The sequence below is a fragment of the Pan paniscus genome, chromosome 8, assembly GCF_029289425.2.
Source record: "Pan paniscus chromosome 8, NHGRI_mPanPan1-v2.0_pri, whole genome shotgun sequence".
Lineage (NCBI taxonomy): Eukaryota > Metazoa > Chordata > Mammalia > Primates > Hominidae > Pan > Pan paniscus.
This window is the reverse complement of record NC_073257.2, coordinates 80,662,228-80,679,864: the sequence shown is the minus strand read 5'-3', so window position 1 is coordinate 80,679,864 and position 17,637 is coordinate 80,662,228. Positions and strand designations below refer to the sequence as shown.

The window sequence follows — 17,637 nt, the reverse complement described above, 5'->3', positions numbered from 1 at the left end:
TGGGGACCAGTCATCTGCATATCCGTATGCTGTGGGCAGATTTACTCATGGAGACTGAATTAGAGATTAGAGGGTTTGCTGGCTGAACAACTAATGATTTCCATCTGGAAAGAAATGGTACGCAATTTCTTCCTGACCTTTTGAAAAATTTTTAGGTATTGCTGGATGCTGTGCCAAAACAACAGTTGCTCCATTGGATCGAGTAAAGGTTTTATTACAAGCTCACAATCACCATTACAAGCATTTAGGTGAGTTAATAGATGCTAAAGATAAAAATGAATGAAAATATTGTGGAAAGTGGGCAAAAAAGGGAATTTAAGTTTGGGGGTGTAAAAAGTAAAGTAGAGGTTCCTCTTTAAAGACTTTTTTCCCCATTTAATTAGGAATAAATAGTAACTTCTCTCAGAAGCAAAATTTATTCAAAGACCTGTGCTAACATTCTTAAATATTTGCTAGCCATGATTAAAAAAATCAATGTACTTTATGTTCTTAGCTCCCACAATTTAGCCTAAATGTTTGCCCTGGCATGCTTATTCTGCTCCAAGCAAGCATTAGGTCATAGCTTGTTCCTCTTCCTTATTTAAAGGTGTTTTTTTTTACCTTCCCCAGCATTCCACAGGTTACTTTCTCCTTCCCTTGTGCTCCTCTGCCTTTGCCTCTTTTAAAAAGTTCTAAGTTGCTAGCCAGTCGGGACAAATACAGGCTGTGAGGTCCCGTTCCAGCCAATGGAAACTGGACACAGCAGTAGGGTGGACATGTCAGGTTATAAATGACCCTGTCTCCTTTGTTCGGTGTACTTTCGTGGCAAAACTGCTGGCGAGTATACCCTTTCTGCAAAAAATAAAAATGACCTTGCTAAGTAAATTAAATTTATGTTCAAATACTATTTCTTTACGGCACCAGGAAACGAGCATTTCAAATGGGAAAATTTGTTATTTGTTTTTTCTCTGTAGGTTCAGGAACTTGAAAGGGGGCAAATTTAAAAAAAAAAAAAAAAAAGGAAAGGGGGCAAATTTTCCAAAGAATATATTTCTTATCCATTATAATCCTTTCATTTGCAGTAGTGGTTATATATATTATCATTTTAGGATGCTGATATTTTCCTAGCCCAAATCTTGGAATCATTGAAGCAAATATTACATGTTTATTGGGATTAATTAGTCACATTGTTCACAGGCACACGTAACAACTCAGTCTGATTTTTTACTATTTATTTATTTATTTATTTATTTTTTGAGACAGAGTTTCGCTCTTGTTGCCCAGGCTGGAGTGCAATGGCGCGACCTTGGCTCACTGCAACCTCCGCCTCCCAGGTTCAAGCGATTCTCCTGCCTCAGCCTCCCTAGTAGCTGGGATTACAGGCATGTGCCACCACGCCTGGCTAATTTTGTATTTTTAGTAGAGATGGGGTTTCTCCATGTTGGTCAGGCTGGTCTCGAACTCCCAAACTCAAGTGACCCACCCGCCTCGGCCTCCCAAAGTACTGGGATTATAGGCATGAGCCACCGAGCCTGGCCTCAGTCTGATTTTTTAAATGCAATAAGAGATGGGAGATGAAATTTAAAAATGCAAAACTGAAATAATTACTCCTTTTTAACGCTTAATTTAAAAAGCATTCTAGAAATATTTGTGCAAGAAGAATCCAGTGCTTGCTTTTTTTTTTTTTTTCTTTTTTTGGAGACGGAGTTTGCTCTTGTGGCCCAAGCTAGAGTGAAATGGCACTATCTCGGCTCACCACAACCTCCACCTCCCGGGTTCAAGTGATTCTCCTGCCTCAGCCTCCCGAGTAGCTGGGATTACAGGCATGCACCACCACGCCTGGCTAATTTTTGTATTTTTAGTAGAGACAGGGTTTCTCTATGTTGGTCAGAATGATCTCGAACTCCCGACCTCAGGTGATCTGCCTGCCTCGGCCTCCCAAAGTGCTGGGATTGCAGGTGTGAGCCACCGCACCCGGCCACTTGCTTTGTTAAAAAAAAAAAAATCAAGACTTTAGGCCAGGCGCAGTGGCTCATGCCTGTAATCCCAGTACTTTGGGAGGCTGAGGCAGGAAGATCACCTGAGGTCAGGAGTTCGAGATCAGCTTGGCCAACATGGTGAAACCCCGTCTCTACTTAAAATACAAAAATTAGCTGGGTGTGGTGGCAGGTACCTGTAATCCTAGTTACTCGGGAGACTGAGGCAGGAGAATAGCTTGAATCTGGGAGGTGGAGGTTGCTGTAAGCTGAGATCGAGCCATTGCACTCCAGCCTGGGGGACAAGAGCGAGACTTCGTCTGAAAAAAAAAAATCAATACCTTAGTTGTTCCTTACAGACCAGCCATTTGATTAACATGGACACTTCAATAACTTGTCATTGGTGAGAATAAGAATTGTTTAGTCTTTTGGAGGGCATTTTGGCAATATGCGTAAAAGTCTCAAAAAGTACCTATTCTTTGACCTTGCGGTTCCAGTTCTAGGAGATTATTCTAAGGAAGTAAACAGAAATGTGGTCAATGATACATATGCAAGGATCAAAACATTAATTATTATTATTTTTTGAGATGGAGTTTCACTCTGTTGCCCAGGCTGGAGTGCAGCGGTGTGATCTCTGCTCACTGCAACCTCCGCCTTCCGGGTTCAAGTGATTCTCCTACCTCAGCCTCCTGAGTGGCTGGGACTATAGGCGCGCGCCACCACGCCCGGCTAATTTTTGTATTTTTTAGTAGATACGGGGTTTCACCATATTGACCAGGCTGGTCTGGAACTCATGACCTTGTGATCTGCCCGTCTCGGCCTCTCAAAGTGCTGGGATTACAGGTGAAAGCCACTGTGCCCGGCCTATTATTATTACTATTTTTTGAGACAAAGTCTTGCTCTGTCGCCCAGAGGCTGGAGTACTGTGGCATGATCTTGGCTCATTGAAACCTCCTCCTCCAGGGTTCAAGCCATTCTCATGCCTCAGCCTCATGAGTAGCTGGGATTACAGGCATCCGCCACCATGACCGGCTAATTTTTGTATTTTCAGTAGAGAGACAGGGTTTTGCCATGTTGGCTGCCTCGAACTCCTAACCTCAAATAATCTGCCTGTCTTGGTCTCCCAAAGTACTGAAATTATAGGCATGAGCCACTGCTCCCGGCCAAAACATTATTTGCGTTAGTTTTTTTTTCTTTCTGAGATGGAGTCTTTCTCTGTTGCCCAGGCTGGCTCAATCTCAGCTCACTGCAACCTCTGCCTCCTGGGTTCAAACTATTCTCCTGCCTCAGCCTCCTGACTAGCTGGGATTACAGGGGTGTGCCACCATGTCCAGTTAATTTTTGTATTTTTACTAGAGATGGGGTTTCACCGTGTTTGCCAGGCTGGTCTCAAACTCCTAACCTCAGGTGACCTGCCTGCCTTGTCCTCCCCAAGTACTGGGATTACAGGCATGAGCCACCACGCGCGGGCACTGTGCTTGATTTTTATAATATCGTTTTATAGAAAGATGTTTAACAGGGTGAATAACAATGAGTTATTTTTCTAACTGCATTTTAAAAGTGTTATTCTTACAAACCTGAATGGATATTTATGTGGTATATTAATTATAACTCATTTTCTTATCAATATTTTTTCTTTTCTTTTCTTTTCTTTTCCTCTTTTTTTTTTTTGAGATGGTCTTGCTCTATTGCCCAGGCTGGAGTGCAGTGATGCGATCTCAGCTCACGGTATCCTCTGCCTTCTGGGTTCAAGCAGTTCTCCTGTGTCAGCCTCCTATGTAGCTGGGACTACAGGCATGCACCACTGTGCCCAGCTAATTATTGTATTTTTGGTAAAGACGGGGTTTCACTATGTTTGGCCAGGCTGGTTTCTTATTTTTTATTAAAAAAAAAAATAGAGAGTAGGTCTCACTTGTTCCCTAGGCTGGTCTGCAACTCATGACTTCAAGTGATCCTCCTGTCTTGGCCTCCCAAAGTGCTAGGATTACTGCGTGGGACTTCACCGCCCAGCCAACATTTTGTTTTGTTTTGTTTTGTTTTGTTTATGAGATGGAGTCTTTCTCTTGTTGCCTAGGCTGGAGTGCAATGGCGCAATCTCAGCTCGCTGCAAACTCCGCCTCCCAGGTTCAAGCAATTCTCCTGCCTCAGCCTCCCTAGTGGCTGGGATTATGGGCACCCGCCACCACGCCCAGCTAATTTTTTGTATGTTTAGTAGAGATGGGGTTTCACTATGTTGGTCAGGCTGGTCTCGAACTCCTGACCTCAGTTGATCCATCCGCCTCAGCCTCCCAAAGTGCTGGGATTATAGGCATGAGCCACTGCTTCCAGCCCCAACCAAAATTTTTAATAGTGAGGAAGTCTGTACTTTGAAATAGAAAAATTGCAACTATCTTCATATCCAGGAGTGAATTATCATTTCTCTTTAATTTAGTTTTTATTAGACTTATTTATGTATTTATTTATTTATTTGTGACAGGGTGTCTTAAATATTTGGAGAGACAAGGTCTCGCTATGTTGCTAAGGCTGGTCTCAAACTTTTGGGCTCAAGCTGTCTGACCCACCTGTCTTGGCCTCCCAAAGTGCTTTGATTACTGGCATGAGCCACTGTGCCCTGCCTCTGCAATGAATTCTTCCTCACACAGTTTATTGCTCATGTATACAAAGAATCAAAATTAAACGTGTGTAAGCCTAGCCAATATGGTGAAGCCCCATCTCTACTAAAAATACAAAAATTATCCAGGCTTGGTGGTGCACACCTGTAATCCCAGCTACTAAGGAGGCTGAGGCAGGAGAATTGCTTGAACCCAGGAGGTGGAGGTTGCAGTGAGCCAAGATTGTGCTACTGTACTCCAGCCTGGGCGATAGAGTGAGACCCCATCTTAAAAAAAAAAAAATTAAATGCATGTGGTTGCATGTACCTGTAGTCCCAGTACTTTTGGGAGGCTGAGGTGGGAGGCTTGCTTGATCCCAAGCATTTGAGGCTGCAGTGAGCTGTGATCGTGCCACTGCACTCCAGCCTGGGCAACAGAGTGAGACTCTGTCTCCAAAAAAGAAAGAATTAGACCTGTGAACTTATTGAGAGATTATAAAAAACTGGAAAGGAAGGAAATTATTTTCTTTTGTTGTCTAAATTGAGGATAAAATGGAGAAGAATGATATTACCCAGTGTCTTGGGGTGTATTACCCTGCGTATCAGTGTGTGAACAGGATTCTTTTATTCCTTTAACCTCCTCCCCGTGCTGATGTGTGCTGTTTTGTTTCCTGATTTGCAATCATTAGGTTACACATTCATATTAGATTTCACACTCTATAGGGCTGCATGCCATGGGTTACAGTGTACCCTGTTTACAGTATACCCTACAAGGCATATAAAATTTGGAGTAGAATTCCTGGAGTACAACAGTGAACTATTGTAGTAGTCTTTGGAGTGTCCTCTATTTTTAATATATACGAGCCCCCTCAAAAAAATAAATCTGTATTGGTGGCTTTAATTTAATTTAATTTTTCTTTTTTGAGACGGAGTTTCACTCTTGTTGCCCAGGCTGGAGTGCAATGGTGTGATCTTGGCTCACTGCAACCTCTGCCTCCCAGGTTCAAGGCCAGATTCTCCTGCCTCAGCCTCTTGAGTAGCTGGAATTACAAGTGCCTGCCACCAAGCCCTGCTAATTTTTAGTATGTTTAGTACAGACGGGGTTTCACTGTGTTGGCCATGCTGGTCTTGACCTCCTGACCTCGTGTTCTGCCCGCTTCGGCCTCCCAAAGTGCTGGGATTATAGGCGTGAGCCACTGCACTGGGCTTTAATTTATTTTTTAAATGCTTTTAAGCATTTTATTCCAGGTACCTCCCCACTTTTTGTAGGTATAAGATAGTTTTTTTAATTTTGCTCTTTTCGAAAAATTTTTTCATGTATTTATTTGAGACGGAGTCTTGCTCTGTCGCCCAGGCGGGAGTGCAGTGGCATGATCTCAGCTCACTGCAACCTCCTCCTCCCAGATTCAAGCAATTCTCCTGCCTCAGCCTCTCAAGTAGCTGGGACTGCAGCTACATGCCACCACGCCTGGCTGATCTTGTATTTTTAATAGAGATGGAGTTTTTCCGTGTTAGCCAGGATAGTCTCGATCTCCTGACCTGGTGATCCGCCTGCTTCGGCCTCCAAAAATGCTGGGATTATAGGCGTAAGCCACTGTGCCCGGCCCATTTTTTAATTTTTTGAGACGTAGTTTCACTCTTGTCACCCAGGCTGGAGTGCAATGGCACGATCTCGGCTCACTGCAACCTTGGCCTTCCAGGTTCAAGCAATTCTCCTGCCTCAGCCTCCCGAGTAGCTGGGAGTACAGGTGTTTGCCACCACACCTGGCTAATTTTTTTTTTTTTTTTGTATTTTTAGTAGAGACAGGGTTTCATCATGTTGGCCAGGCTTGTCTCGAACTCCTGACCTCAGGTGATCCACCCACTTTGGCCTCCCAAAGTGCTGGGATTACAGGCGTGAGCCACTGTGCCCGACCCCTAAAAATTTTGCTTTTTTAAACATGATTTTTCACAGATGATAAAGATATGCTATTGGACAAAACTATTACTTCTACTCCGACTTCTTATAAGAAGTGTGACATTACTTCCAAGGCATCGAAGACATGTTTTTATTTTACTTGTCTTTTATTTATGTATTTATTTATTTTTTGAGATGGAGTCTTGCTCTGTTACCCAGGCTAGAGTGCAGTGGCGCGATCTCGGCTCACTGCAACCTCTGCCTCCTGGTTTCAAGCGATTCTCCTGCCTTAGCCTCCCAAGTAGCTGGGATTACGGGCATGTGCCACCATGCTGGGCTAATTTTTGTATTTTTAGTAGAGACGAGGTCAGGCTGGTCTCGAACTCCTGACTTCGTGATCTGCCTGCCTTGGCCTCCCAAAGTGCTGGGATTACAAGCATGAGTCACCGCGCCTGGCCTTTGTCTTTTTAAAAAATATATCTATCTATCTATCTATCTATCTATCTATCTATATATATCTATATATATATCTATATAGATATTTTTTTTTGAGACATGGTCTTATTCTGTCACCCAGGCTGGAGTGCAGTGGTGTGATCACAGCTCACTGCAGCCTCTACCTCCTGGGCCCAAGCAATCTTCCTGCCTCAGCCTCCTGAATTGCTGGGACTAAAGGCGAGCGCCACCACGCAGAGCTAACTTTTAAGTTTTTTTGTAGAGACGGTGTCTCACTATGTTGTCTTGGTTGGTGTCAAATTCCTGGGCTCAAGCGATCCTCCCACCTTGGCCCCACAAAGTGCTCAGATTATTGGCATGAGCTACTGTGCCTGGTTGTACTTCTTATTTTAAATTAAAATTATTTTCCTCAAATTATAAGGAAGGAGTATATTTAAAATTTTCTCCTTGTCCCAATTTGTTTTGTTTTTTTGAGACAGAGTTTCACTCTTGTTGCCCAGGCTGGAGTGCAGTGTCGCTGGAGTGGCTCACTGCAACCTCCGCCTCCCGGGTTCAAACAGTTCTCCTGCTTCACCCTCCCTAGTAGCTGGGATTACAGGCACCCGCCACCATTTCCATCTAATTTTTGTATTTTTAGGAGAGACAGGGTTTCCCCATGTTGGTCAGGCTGGTCTTGAACTCCTGACCTCAAGTGATCCGCTGCCTCTGCCTCCCAAAGTGCTAGGAATAAAGACATGAACCACCGCGCCCGGCCCTTAATTTTAGAAGTACTGTATCTATTTCACTTCTACTAATGGTTTCTCTTAAAATGCTTTTAACAAAATTGGCAACAATCAAAAAATTTTAAGTAATAACATAATAAACATATGTGGACCTGCAACAGAGCTTTGGAAATAAACATTGTCAGTGTAGTTGAAACCCCCTCGATACTTCTACCTTATCATTAGCCTTCCTGTCTCTGCTAGGTAATCATTACTCTAAATATTTGATTACCCTTTAATTATTACAAACACTTTTGGATCCAATTAAACAGGGCTTAACCTTTGTGTCCGCTTCCAGCAAAAGGAAGTTTTAATAGAATTCTTTTTTTTTTTTTTTTTTTTGAGATGGAGTTTCCCTCTTGTTGCCCAAGCTGGAGTACAACGGCACAATCTCGGCTCACTGCAACCTCCGCCTCCCGGGTTCAAGCGATTCTCCTGCCTCAGCCTCCCCAGTAGCTGAGATTACAGGCACCCGCCACCATGCCCAGATAATTTTTTTTGTATCTTTAGTAGAGACGGGGGTTTCTCCATGTTGGTCAAGCTGGTCTCGAACTCCCAACCTTAGGTGATCCACCCTCCTTGGCCTCCCAAAGTGCTGAGATAACAGGTTTGAGCCACCCCACCTGGCCTAGAATTCTCTTTTTTTTTTTTTTTTTTTAAAGCTTCCTGTTACTCTCCTATCCACATTTTGCATCCTCTGTTCTCTTGATGAATTGACAGTTTTATTGGTATGAACTGTTCTTTCTGTTATTATAGTCATACATTTTACTTTTTACATATGTCATAAACTCCAGATTGCATTGCCATAATTTTTGTTCAAACAAGCAGTTATCTTTTTGTTTGTTTTTTTGAGATGGAGTCTCACTCTATCACCCAGGCTGGAGTGTAGTGGTGCAATCTCGGCTCACTGCAACCTCTGCCTCCTGCTTCAGCCTGCTGAGTAGCTGGGATTACAGGCGCACGACACCATGCCTGCCTAATTTTTGTATTTTTAGTAGAGACAGGGTTTCACGATATTGCCCAGGCTGGTCTCAAACTCCTGACCTCAGGTGATCCACCTGCCTTGTCCTCCCAAAGTGCTGGGATTACAGGCATGAGCCACCACGCAAGGCCAGAATTCTTCTTAGCAGAATGTTAGTCCATTTAGATATCTGCTTTTGGGATATATCTTTTGGATGTTAATAAGTACCTACAATTTTAATTACTGAGAAGGGCTGAAGAGGTTATTTGCAGTCTAAAATTTGAAATGAACCTGGTGATTTCCTTTCATATTTGATCAAAAGTTTGCTTGAAAAATTTGAAAGGGAACCTGAATTTAAATTGTTGAATAATGGAAGTAGTAATATGTTTTTGAGAAGTCTGTATACTGCTTGTAGGATTAGTGACTGATGTTAATAGAGTAATAAAGATATCACTATATATAGATGTGTCTATATATTTTTTACTTGTCAGTTAGAAAGCTCAGAATATCACTGTATATAGATTACAACTCAGCCCTTTGTTTATCATTATTCCTAAAGTGTCCTAATAATGAAAATTTGCCTCCACACTTAAAGAGTATTAATAGGTAGTCTTTTTATTTGCTTGTTTTATTTAAAAATCTCTTTATGTAAACAAACAAAACACATGTATCTGGGTAGGCCTCTGAAACCTTCCTTCATCCTTCCAGATAAAGAGTAGATCATCTTCAGGGCCAGGTGCAGTGGGTCACGCCTGTAATCCCAGCACTTTGGGAGGCCGAGACGGGTGGATCACGAGGTCAGAAGTTTGAGACCAGCCTGGCCAACATGGTGAAACCCCGTTTCTACTAAAAATGCAAAAATTAGCCGGGTGTGGTGGCGGGCGCGTGTAATCCCAGCTACTTGGGAGGCTGGGGCAGGAGAATCATTTGAACCTGGGAGGCGGAGGTTGCAGTGAGCCCAGATCGCGCAACTGCATTCCAGCTGGGGCAACATGAGTAAAACTGTCTCAAAAAAAAAAAAAAAAAAAGAGTAGGTCATCTTTAGTGCAAACCTGGACCTTGCATATATTTCTATTGTTAATATTTTTTAGATTGCTATAGTTTAATATAATTTGCTATTATTATAAATAGAATTTGCTGTAATTTGTAGTTGTTTCTACAGTAGGTTTTATATGGGGTGTGCTTATTTATATTATTTGGATATATGATGCATTTTTAGTAGGTTTAACTGTTTTATAGAAATTCCTATTCATGTAATCCCTCAAGCAAAATTATATCTTGAGTGATGGCACATTAATCTTTATCTGTGATTGTCATGAAAATTTAGATTTAGATAATTTTCTCTGTTTTAACAGCATTTTTCCTCTAAAAATAGGAGTATTTTCTGCATTGCGTGCTGTTCCTCAAAAAGAAGGATTCCTTGGATTGTATAAAGGAAATGGTGCAATGATGATTCGAATCTTTCCCTATGGTGCAATCCAGTTTATGGCATTTGAGCATTATAAAACGGTAGTTAAACTTTGATCTTTTCTCTTTTGCATTCTTGAATATCATGCATGCTTGACCAGGCATTTGCTTTGGACATTTAAAAATATGTAAAAGTTTCATATTTTTAAAAAGTTAAATTATTGTTGTTTTTTTTTTTTAATTTTTGAGACAGAGTCTCGCTGCCCAGGCTGGGGTACAGTGGCACGATTTTGAAAGGCTCACTGCAACCTCGCCTCCCGGGTTCAAGCGATTCTCCTGCCTCAGCCTCCTGAGTAGCTGGGATTACAGGCCTATGCCACCATGCCTGGCTAATTTTTGTATGTTTAGTAGAGACAGCGTTTTGCCATTTTGGCCAGGCTTGTCTCAAACTCCTGGCCTCCCAAAGTGTTGGGATTGCAGGCATGAGCCATGGTACCAGGCCAAAAAGTTACTTTTGATATAGCAATGCCTTTTTAAAGGAATAAGACTTGTGACAGCTTAAGATTTTAAATATAACTTGTCTTTGGAATTACCGATTCCAGAATTGTTAGTCATTTATGAGTTATTTATTTATTTATTTATTTATTTAATTTTATTTTTTGAGATGGAGTCTCACTCTGTTGCCCAGGCTGGAGTGCAGTGGTGCACTCTTGGCTCACTGCCACCTCCATCTCCTGGGTTCAAGCAGTTCTTTGTCTCAGCCTCCTGAGTAGCTGGAATTACAGGCGCCCGCCACCACACCCAGCTAATTTTCGTATTTTTAGTAGAGATGAGGTTTCACCATCTTGGCCAGGCTGGTCCTGAACTCCTGACCGCGTGATCCACCCGCCTCGGTCTCCCAAAATGCTGGGATTACAGGCTTGAGCCACCGTGCCCGGCCTTTATTTATTTATTTTTTGAGACGGAGTTTCACTTTTGTTCCCTAGGCTGGAGTGCAATGACATGATCTTGGCTCACTGCAATCTCTGCCTCCCAGATTCTTACAGGCATGCACCACCATGCCTGGCTAATTTTGTATTTTTAGTAGAGGCGGGGTTTCACCATGTTGGTCAGGCTGGTCTGGAACTCCTGATGTCAGGTGATCTGCCCACCTTGGCCTCCCAAAGTCTTGGGATTACAGGCATAGCCACTGCACCCGGCCAAGTAAATTCTTTATGTTCACTCCTAATGAATGAGAGCTAGAATATCTTTAAAGAAGATAATAATAAATCCATATAATATTAATATCTTTTTAATGTGTTTCCCTTCCCTCCTTCCCTCCCTCTTTTCTTTTCTTTTCTTTCTTTTTTGAGATAGTTTCTCTGTCACCTAGGCTGGAGTGCAGTGATGTCGTCCTGGCTTACTGCAGCCTCAACCTCATGGACTCAAGCAATTCTCCCACTTCAGCCTCCTGAGTAACTGGCACTAGAGGCATGTGCCACCACCCCCGGCTAATTTGTTTTTTCTTTCTTTTTCAGAGGTGGAGAAGAGGCCTGGCTAATTTTTTAAAAAATATTTTGTAGAGGTGGGGTCTCACTGTGTTGCCCATGCTAGTCTCGAACTCCTGGGCCCAAGCTATCTGTGGGCCCCAGCCTTTAGTGTGCTTTTTGTTACTCAATTGTAGGAGAGGAACACTGTGACTTTGGATTTTCTTATTAAAATAGTGAAACTGGCTGGGTACAGTGGCTCATGCTTGTAATCACAGCACTTTGGGAGGCCGAGGTGGGAGTATCAGCTGAGGTCGGAAGTTTGAGACCAGCCTGACTAACATGGAGAGACCCCTTCTCTACTAAAAATACAAAATTAGCTGGATGTGGTGGCGCATGCCTATAATCCCAGCTACTCAGGAGGCTGAGGCAGGATAATCGCTTGAACCCGGGATACGGAGGTTGCAGTGAGCCAAGATCGTGCCATTGCACTCCAGCCTGGGTGACAGAGTGAGACTCCGAATCAAAACAAAAAACAAAAAACAAGGCCGGGTGCGGTGGCTCATGCCTGTAATCCCCAGCACTTTGGGATGCCGAGGCGGGCGGATCACAAGTTCAGGAGATCGAGACCATCCTGGCTAACATGGTGAAACCCAGCTACTCAGGAGGCTGAGGCAGGAGAATGGTGTGAACCCGGGAGGTGGAGCTTGCAGTGAGCCGAGATCGCACCACTGCACTCCAGCCTGGGCGACAGAGCGAGACTCTGTCTCAAAAAAAAAAAAACAAAAAAAACACAAGCAGCAGAGATCGGAACAACATTCTAAGCTAGTCAGCCAAAGAGAATTGATGCCATTTGTGTATCAGGACTTCATTGTCTATAGAGCATTTAAAAAATAAAATAAAAAATTAGGCTGGGTGCGGTGGCTTAAGCCTATAATCCCAGCACTTTGAGAGGCCGAGGTGGGTGGATCACCTGAGGTCAGGAGTTTGAGACCAGCCTGACCAATGTGGTGAAACCCTGTCTCTACTAAAAAATAAAAAATTAGCCGGGCGTAATGGCACACGGCTGTAGTCCCAGCTACTTGGGAGGCCGAGGCAGGAGAATCGCTTGAATCTACGTTGCAGTGAGCCGAGATCGTGCCACTGCAATCCAGCCTGGGACACAGAGTGAGACTTCATCTCAAAAAAAAAAAAAAAAAGTAGCAGTTTATTTCTACTACCCCCAGTCACTTGTTAAGGGCTTGTGTTCCTTAATACACAGTATCATATACTTAACAATACTAAGCTAGCTTGCTTCTGCAGAAATGCAAAAAATTAAAGCAGAGACTACAGAGGAAATATCCCCTTCTGCTGTGATATAACACTGCCAAGCTGTATTTAATTGTGCTCATTTCGTTCACATTTATTATTAATTTTCTTTTTATTAGTCCTGTAACTCTTGAAATAAATCTTCATTATTAAACAGTGAAATGGGCAGCATTTAAAAAATATCTCATTTAATTCAGTGTTCTTGTTTTCTAGTTAATTACTACGAAGCTGGGAATTTCGGGTCATGTGCACAGATTAATGGCTGGATCCATGGCAGGTAAGAGGAGTTAGGTATATTTTATTTCTGACAAATTAATTTTCTATTAAAATACTTAATTTGGTTTAGATTATATGAGTGCCATTGGGGAAAGCACAGGTTGCAGGTGTCCTGTGACTTGTATTTTTTCCTGGGTGCGTCCTCAAAAAAGGTATGTATTAAAATAAAAAGTGTGACATTGATTTAGTAGCACACATTTGTTGTTTTTCTATATTCAGTTATATATATGAAATTATCAGTACGCCAACTGAAAAAGAGTCATTTTACAGTAGAGGATAAGGAGTAGTCTCAACTTATAACTATGTGAAAAGCTTGCATTCTCTTTGACAATTCTACTTTTGGAAATGTTTAAAAATTAAAAAACGTTTTTTTGAAGGCTAGTCATGTAATGCAGTGTGAGTGGAGAAAAAAACAAAGAAAACTGTAACTGACTGTGATCAATGAGTTTTAAATATCACTGCACTTCACTTGGACCAGCCATTACTTTTCAAAATTTCTTTTTTCTTTAAAAAAATTGTAACGAATTATAATGACTAAAGTAATAACTACTCCTATACAGTAAAAATAGTTGCATTCTCTAGAGACAACCATGATTAGCAATTTCTTTCCTTCTCCTTTCCTTTCCCTCTCTTCTCTCTCCTCTTCCCTCTCCTCTCCACTCTCCTTTCCCCTCCCCTCCCCCCCCTTCCCCTCCCCTCCCCCTCCCCCTTTCCCCTCCCCCTCCCCCTTTCCCTTCCCCTCCCCTCCCCTTTCCCCTCCCCCCTCCCCCTTTCCCCTCCCTCCCCCTCCTTTCCCCTCCCCTCCCCCTTTCCCCTCCCCTCCCCTCCCCCTCCCCCTCCTTCCCCTCCCCTCCCCCTTTCCCCTCCCCTCCCCCTCCTTTCCCCTCCTCTCCCCCTCCTTTCCCCTCCCCTCCCCCTCCTTTCCCCTCCCCCCTTTCCCCTCCGCTTCCCTCCCCACCCCTCCCCTCCCCTCTTCTCTTCTCCCCTCCCCTCCCCTCCTCTCCTCTCCTCTCCTTTTTTGAGACAGGGTCTGGGTCTGTCTCCCAGACTTGGAGTGCAGTGGTGTGATCATAACTCACTGCAGCCCTCACTTCCCAGGCTCAAGCCATCCTCCTATCTCAGCCTCCCAAAAGTAGCTGGAACTATAGGCACATGCCACCACACCCAGCTAATTTTTGTATTCTCTGTAGAGACGGACATTTGTCATGTTGCCCAGGTTGGTCTCAAACTCCTCAAATTCTCACCTGGCCTATTTCTGTTTTTTAAATATTCATTTTTCTGAGTTTGGGAGTTAGGACATTAATTGTTTTTCTTTCAGATATTGTTAATATTTTATTTCCCAGTTTTAGATTTGACCTTCGGTTCTATGATTTTTAAAAAAAAATCATCCAAGATTTTTTTCCCTATAGAGAAGTTTTACATGGCCAAACATGTTAGTTTTTTCCCTCTGGTACTTCTAAATTTTGTGTTGTATGTAGAAATTTTCTCCCCATTCTAAGGTAAAGACATTTAATCATGTTTTACTTTTTCTTTTTTTTTGAGATGGAGTCTTGTTCTGTTGCCCAGGCTGGAGTGCAGTGGCACGATCTCAGCTCACTGCCACAATCTCAGCTCACTGCAACCTCTGCCTCCCAGGTTCAAGCAATCCTCCTGCCTCAGCCCTCCAGTAGCTGGGATTACAGGCTCACACCACCATGCCCGGCTGATTTTTGTATTTTAGTAGAAATGGGGTTTTGCCACATTGGCCAGGCTGGTCTTGAACTCCTGATTTCAGGTATCCACCCGCCTTGGCCTCCCAAAATGTAGGATTACAGGCATGAGCCACCGTGCCCGGCCCTAGTCATGTTTTTCTACTAAAACTATTTGTTTTGGCATGTTGATCTTATGTTTACTTTTATAGAGGGAGTGAGGGATGGATGGAATAAGTTTTCCATATGACTTGTCAGTTGTGCCAACATTATTCGCTCACGTAACTTTTTTGCCAAAAAAAAGTTATTTTAGAGATGGAGTCTTGCTCCATTGCCCAGGATGGCTTAAACTCCTGGATTCAAGTGATCTTCCTGCCTCAGCCTCCCAAAGTGCTGGGACTAGAGGCACACACTACTGCACCCATTTGAACATTCAAATTTTGAGTCAAATTCTCCCAACATTCCTTCCCTTCCCTTCCCTCCCCTTCCCTCCCCTCCCCTCCCCTCCCCTCCCCTCCCCTCCCCTCATTCTCTCCTCTCCTCTTCTCCGCTTTCTCTCCTTTTTCTCACTTTCCTTTTTTTTTTGTTTTTGTTTGTTTGTTTGTTTGTTTTGAGATAGGCTCTTGTTCTGTTACCCAGGCTGAGTAGTGGGATGAGTTTACACTCAGCCTGGCTGACAGAACTCTTGACATGTAATATTTGGACACTCGACATGGAGTCCACAGGACAATATTATGAGGAAAGCTCTATGATTTATCTTCATTTTACAGAAGAGCAATGTGAGAAAGTTTCCAAATTTTTCAATGTGTTATTTTGTATATCACTTTTTTTTTTTTGAGATGGAGTCCCTCTCTGTCGCCCAGGTTGGAGTGCAGTGGCACAGTCTCGGCTCGCTGCAACCCCCACCTCCTGGGTTCAAGCGATTCTCCAGTCTCAGCTTCCCGAATAGCTGGGATTACAGGTGTGTGCCACATGCCTGGCTAATTTTTGTGTTTTTAGTAGAGACGGGGTTTCACCATGTTGTCCAGGCTGGTCTCAAACTCCTGATCTCAGGTGATTCACCCACCTCGGCCCTCCAAAGTGCTGGGATTACAGGTGTGAGTCACCGCACGCATCCTGTATATCACTTTGTAATTATCTTTTCTCTTCTTTTTTTGAGACGGAGTCTCCCTCTGTCGCCCAGGCTGGAGTGCAGTGATGGAATCTCAGCTCATTGCAACCTCCGCTTCCTGGGTTCATGAGATTCTTCTGCCTCAGCCTCCTTAGTAGCTGGGATTACGGGCACGTGCCACATACCTGGCTAATTTTTGGATTTTTAGTGGAGATGGGGGTTTCAATATGTTGGCCAGGCTGGTCTCAAACTCCTGACCTCAGGTGATCTACCTGCCTTGGCCTCCCAAAGTGCTAGGATTACAGGCGTGAGCCATGGTGCCTGTCCTATAATCAGGTTCTAATCCTCCTGTTAAAAATTTAATTCAGGGCCGGGCACAGTAGCTCTTGCCTGTAATCCCAGCACTTTGGGAGGCCAAGGCAGGTGGATCACCTGAGATCAGGAGTTTGAGACCAGCCTAGCCAACATGGTGAAACCCTGTCTGTAGCAAAAATACAAAAATTAGCCAGGCATGGTGGTTGGCGCCTGTAATCCCAGCTACGTGGGAGGCTGAGGCAGGAGAATCACTTGAACCTGGGAGGTGGAGGTTGCAGTGAGCCCAGATCGCGTCACTACACTCCAGCGTTGGCAACAGAGCTAGACTTTGTATAACTATGTTTAAGTAATTACAATTTATATTTTTCTCCTGTGATTGAAACACTTGAAATGGATCTTATGATTAATTTATGTCTGGTATCTTTGCTCCTCTACTTTTGTTAAGGCTTCTAAATGTAACTTTGGAAATTTTATATTTGCCAAAGTAAAAAGTGGTGTTTTTAATGATCATTTTAACGTAGCTTATTTTAAAGCTTTTTAAAAACTTTTCCCTGTCCCTCGTCCTACAACTACAATCCAATACATACTAAATCTCAGTTGGCCAGCAAAAGGAAACCTAAAGATTGAGATCAAGGTTTGTATTTTCTTTTTTTTATTTCGAGTTTTTATCAAAGCTTGTATATAAGATTACTTTATTCCTGCCTCTTCTCAATTGTTTCTTCCTTGTATTTGCCCTTTTCCTTTCCTACTTGGCGAGATTTGGCTTTCTGTTCAGGAATCTTTTTGCCGTCTTTGTTCAGTTTTAGCCTAGTGAGAACCACTTGCTGTGGTGAATGTCTACATGGATAGTTGTGCCATTAGCCTTTTCCCACTGCACTCACTCAGTGTAGATGACATTTCTTCCTGTAAGCCTGGACTACTTTGCCAATTTGCTGACCTTTATAGTGTCCTCATACAATCTTACCTTCATCAAAACCTTTCGGATGGGCATGGATCACACATTGTATTTCTGTCTCAGCTCTTTGGAAAGAGGGGAAGACATAATCTTCCTGCTAATGTTGGATATTGCATTGAAACGCCTTTTGCGTTTCTTGCCTCGGTTGGAAGTCACAAAGGGATTGAACTTCATTTTGGCCGCTCCTGCTTCGGTGATGGCCGCAAAAGGGAAGAGAAGGGTTTGTATTTTTAAGGAAGGTCTCCTTCTTTCCCCATGTATGTTTTAGTTGTCTGAAATCCATCTGGCTCTGCCAGTTTCCATGGAACTAAACGTGACAAGATAAAGAGTAGAGAAAAAAAGAAGGAAAGTGTTAGAACCTAGAAGTGATGAGCTGAGTTCCGCTTGTTGTGCTCTTTGGTCTGCTCCTACTTGCTGTTCCGGTCCAAAGCTTGGTGGTTGAGTGGACAGAACACTTGCTGGGATCCTGCCTGGCCTCCGTTACTCACCTT

General features: G+C 43.2%; 1 protein-coding gene and 1 pseudogene across 8 annotated transcripts in view; one reads left to right on the top strand and one right to left on the bottom strand.

Moving 5' to 3' along the window:
• SLC25A16 (solute carrier family 25 member 16) overlaps positions 1–17,637 on the top strand; it is a 114,056-nt gene that overhangs the window by 11,263 nt on the left and 85,156 nt on the right. For all 8 annotated transcript variants that reach the window (XM_063607703.1, XM_063607708.1, XM_055092914.1 and 5 more), the window contains exons 2-4: positions 156–248; positions 9,996–10,129; positions 13,015–13,078. In XM_063607703.1, coding sequence (XP_063463773.1) covers positions 156–248; positions 9,996–10,129; positions 13,015–13,078 — 291 coding nt within the window. The remainder of the gene's footprint in view (positions 1–155; positions 249–9,995; positions 10,130–13,014; positions 13,079–17,637) is intronic.
• On the bottom strand, positions 16,360–17,320 carry LOC129393216 (large ribosomal subunit protein uL24-like; annotated as a pseudogene).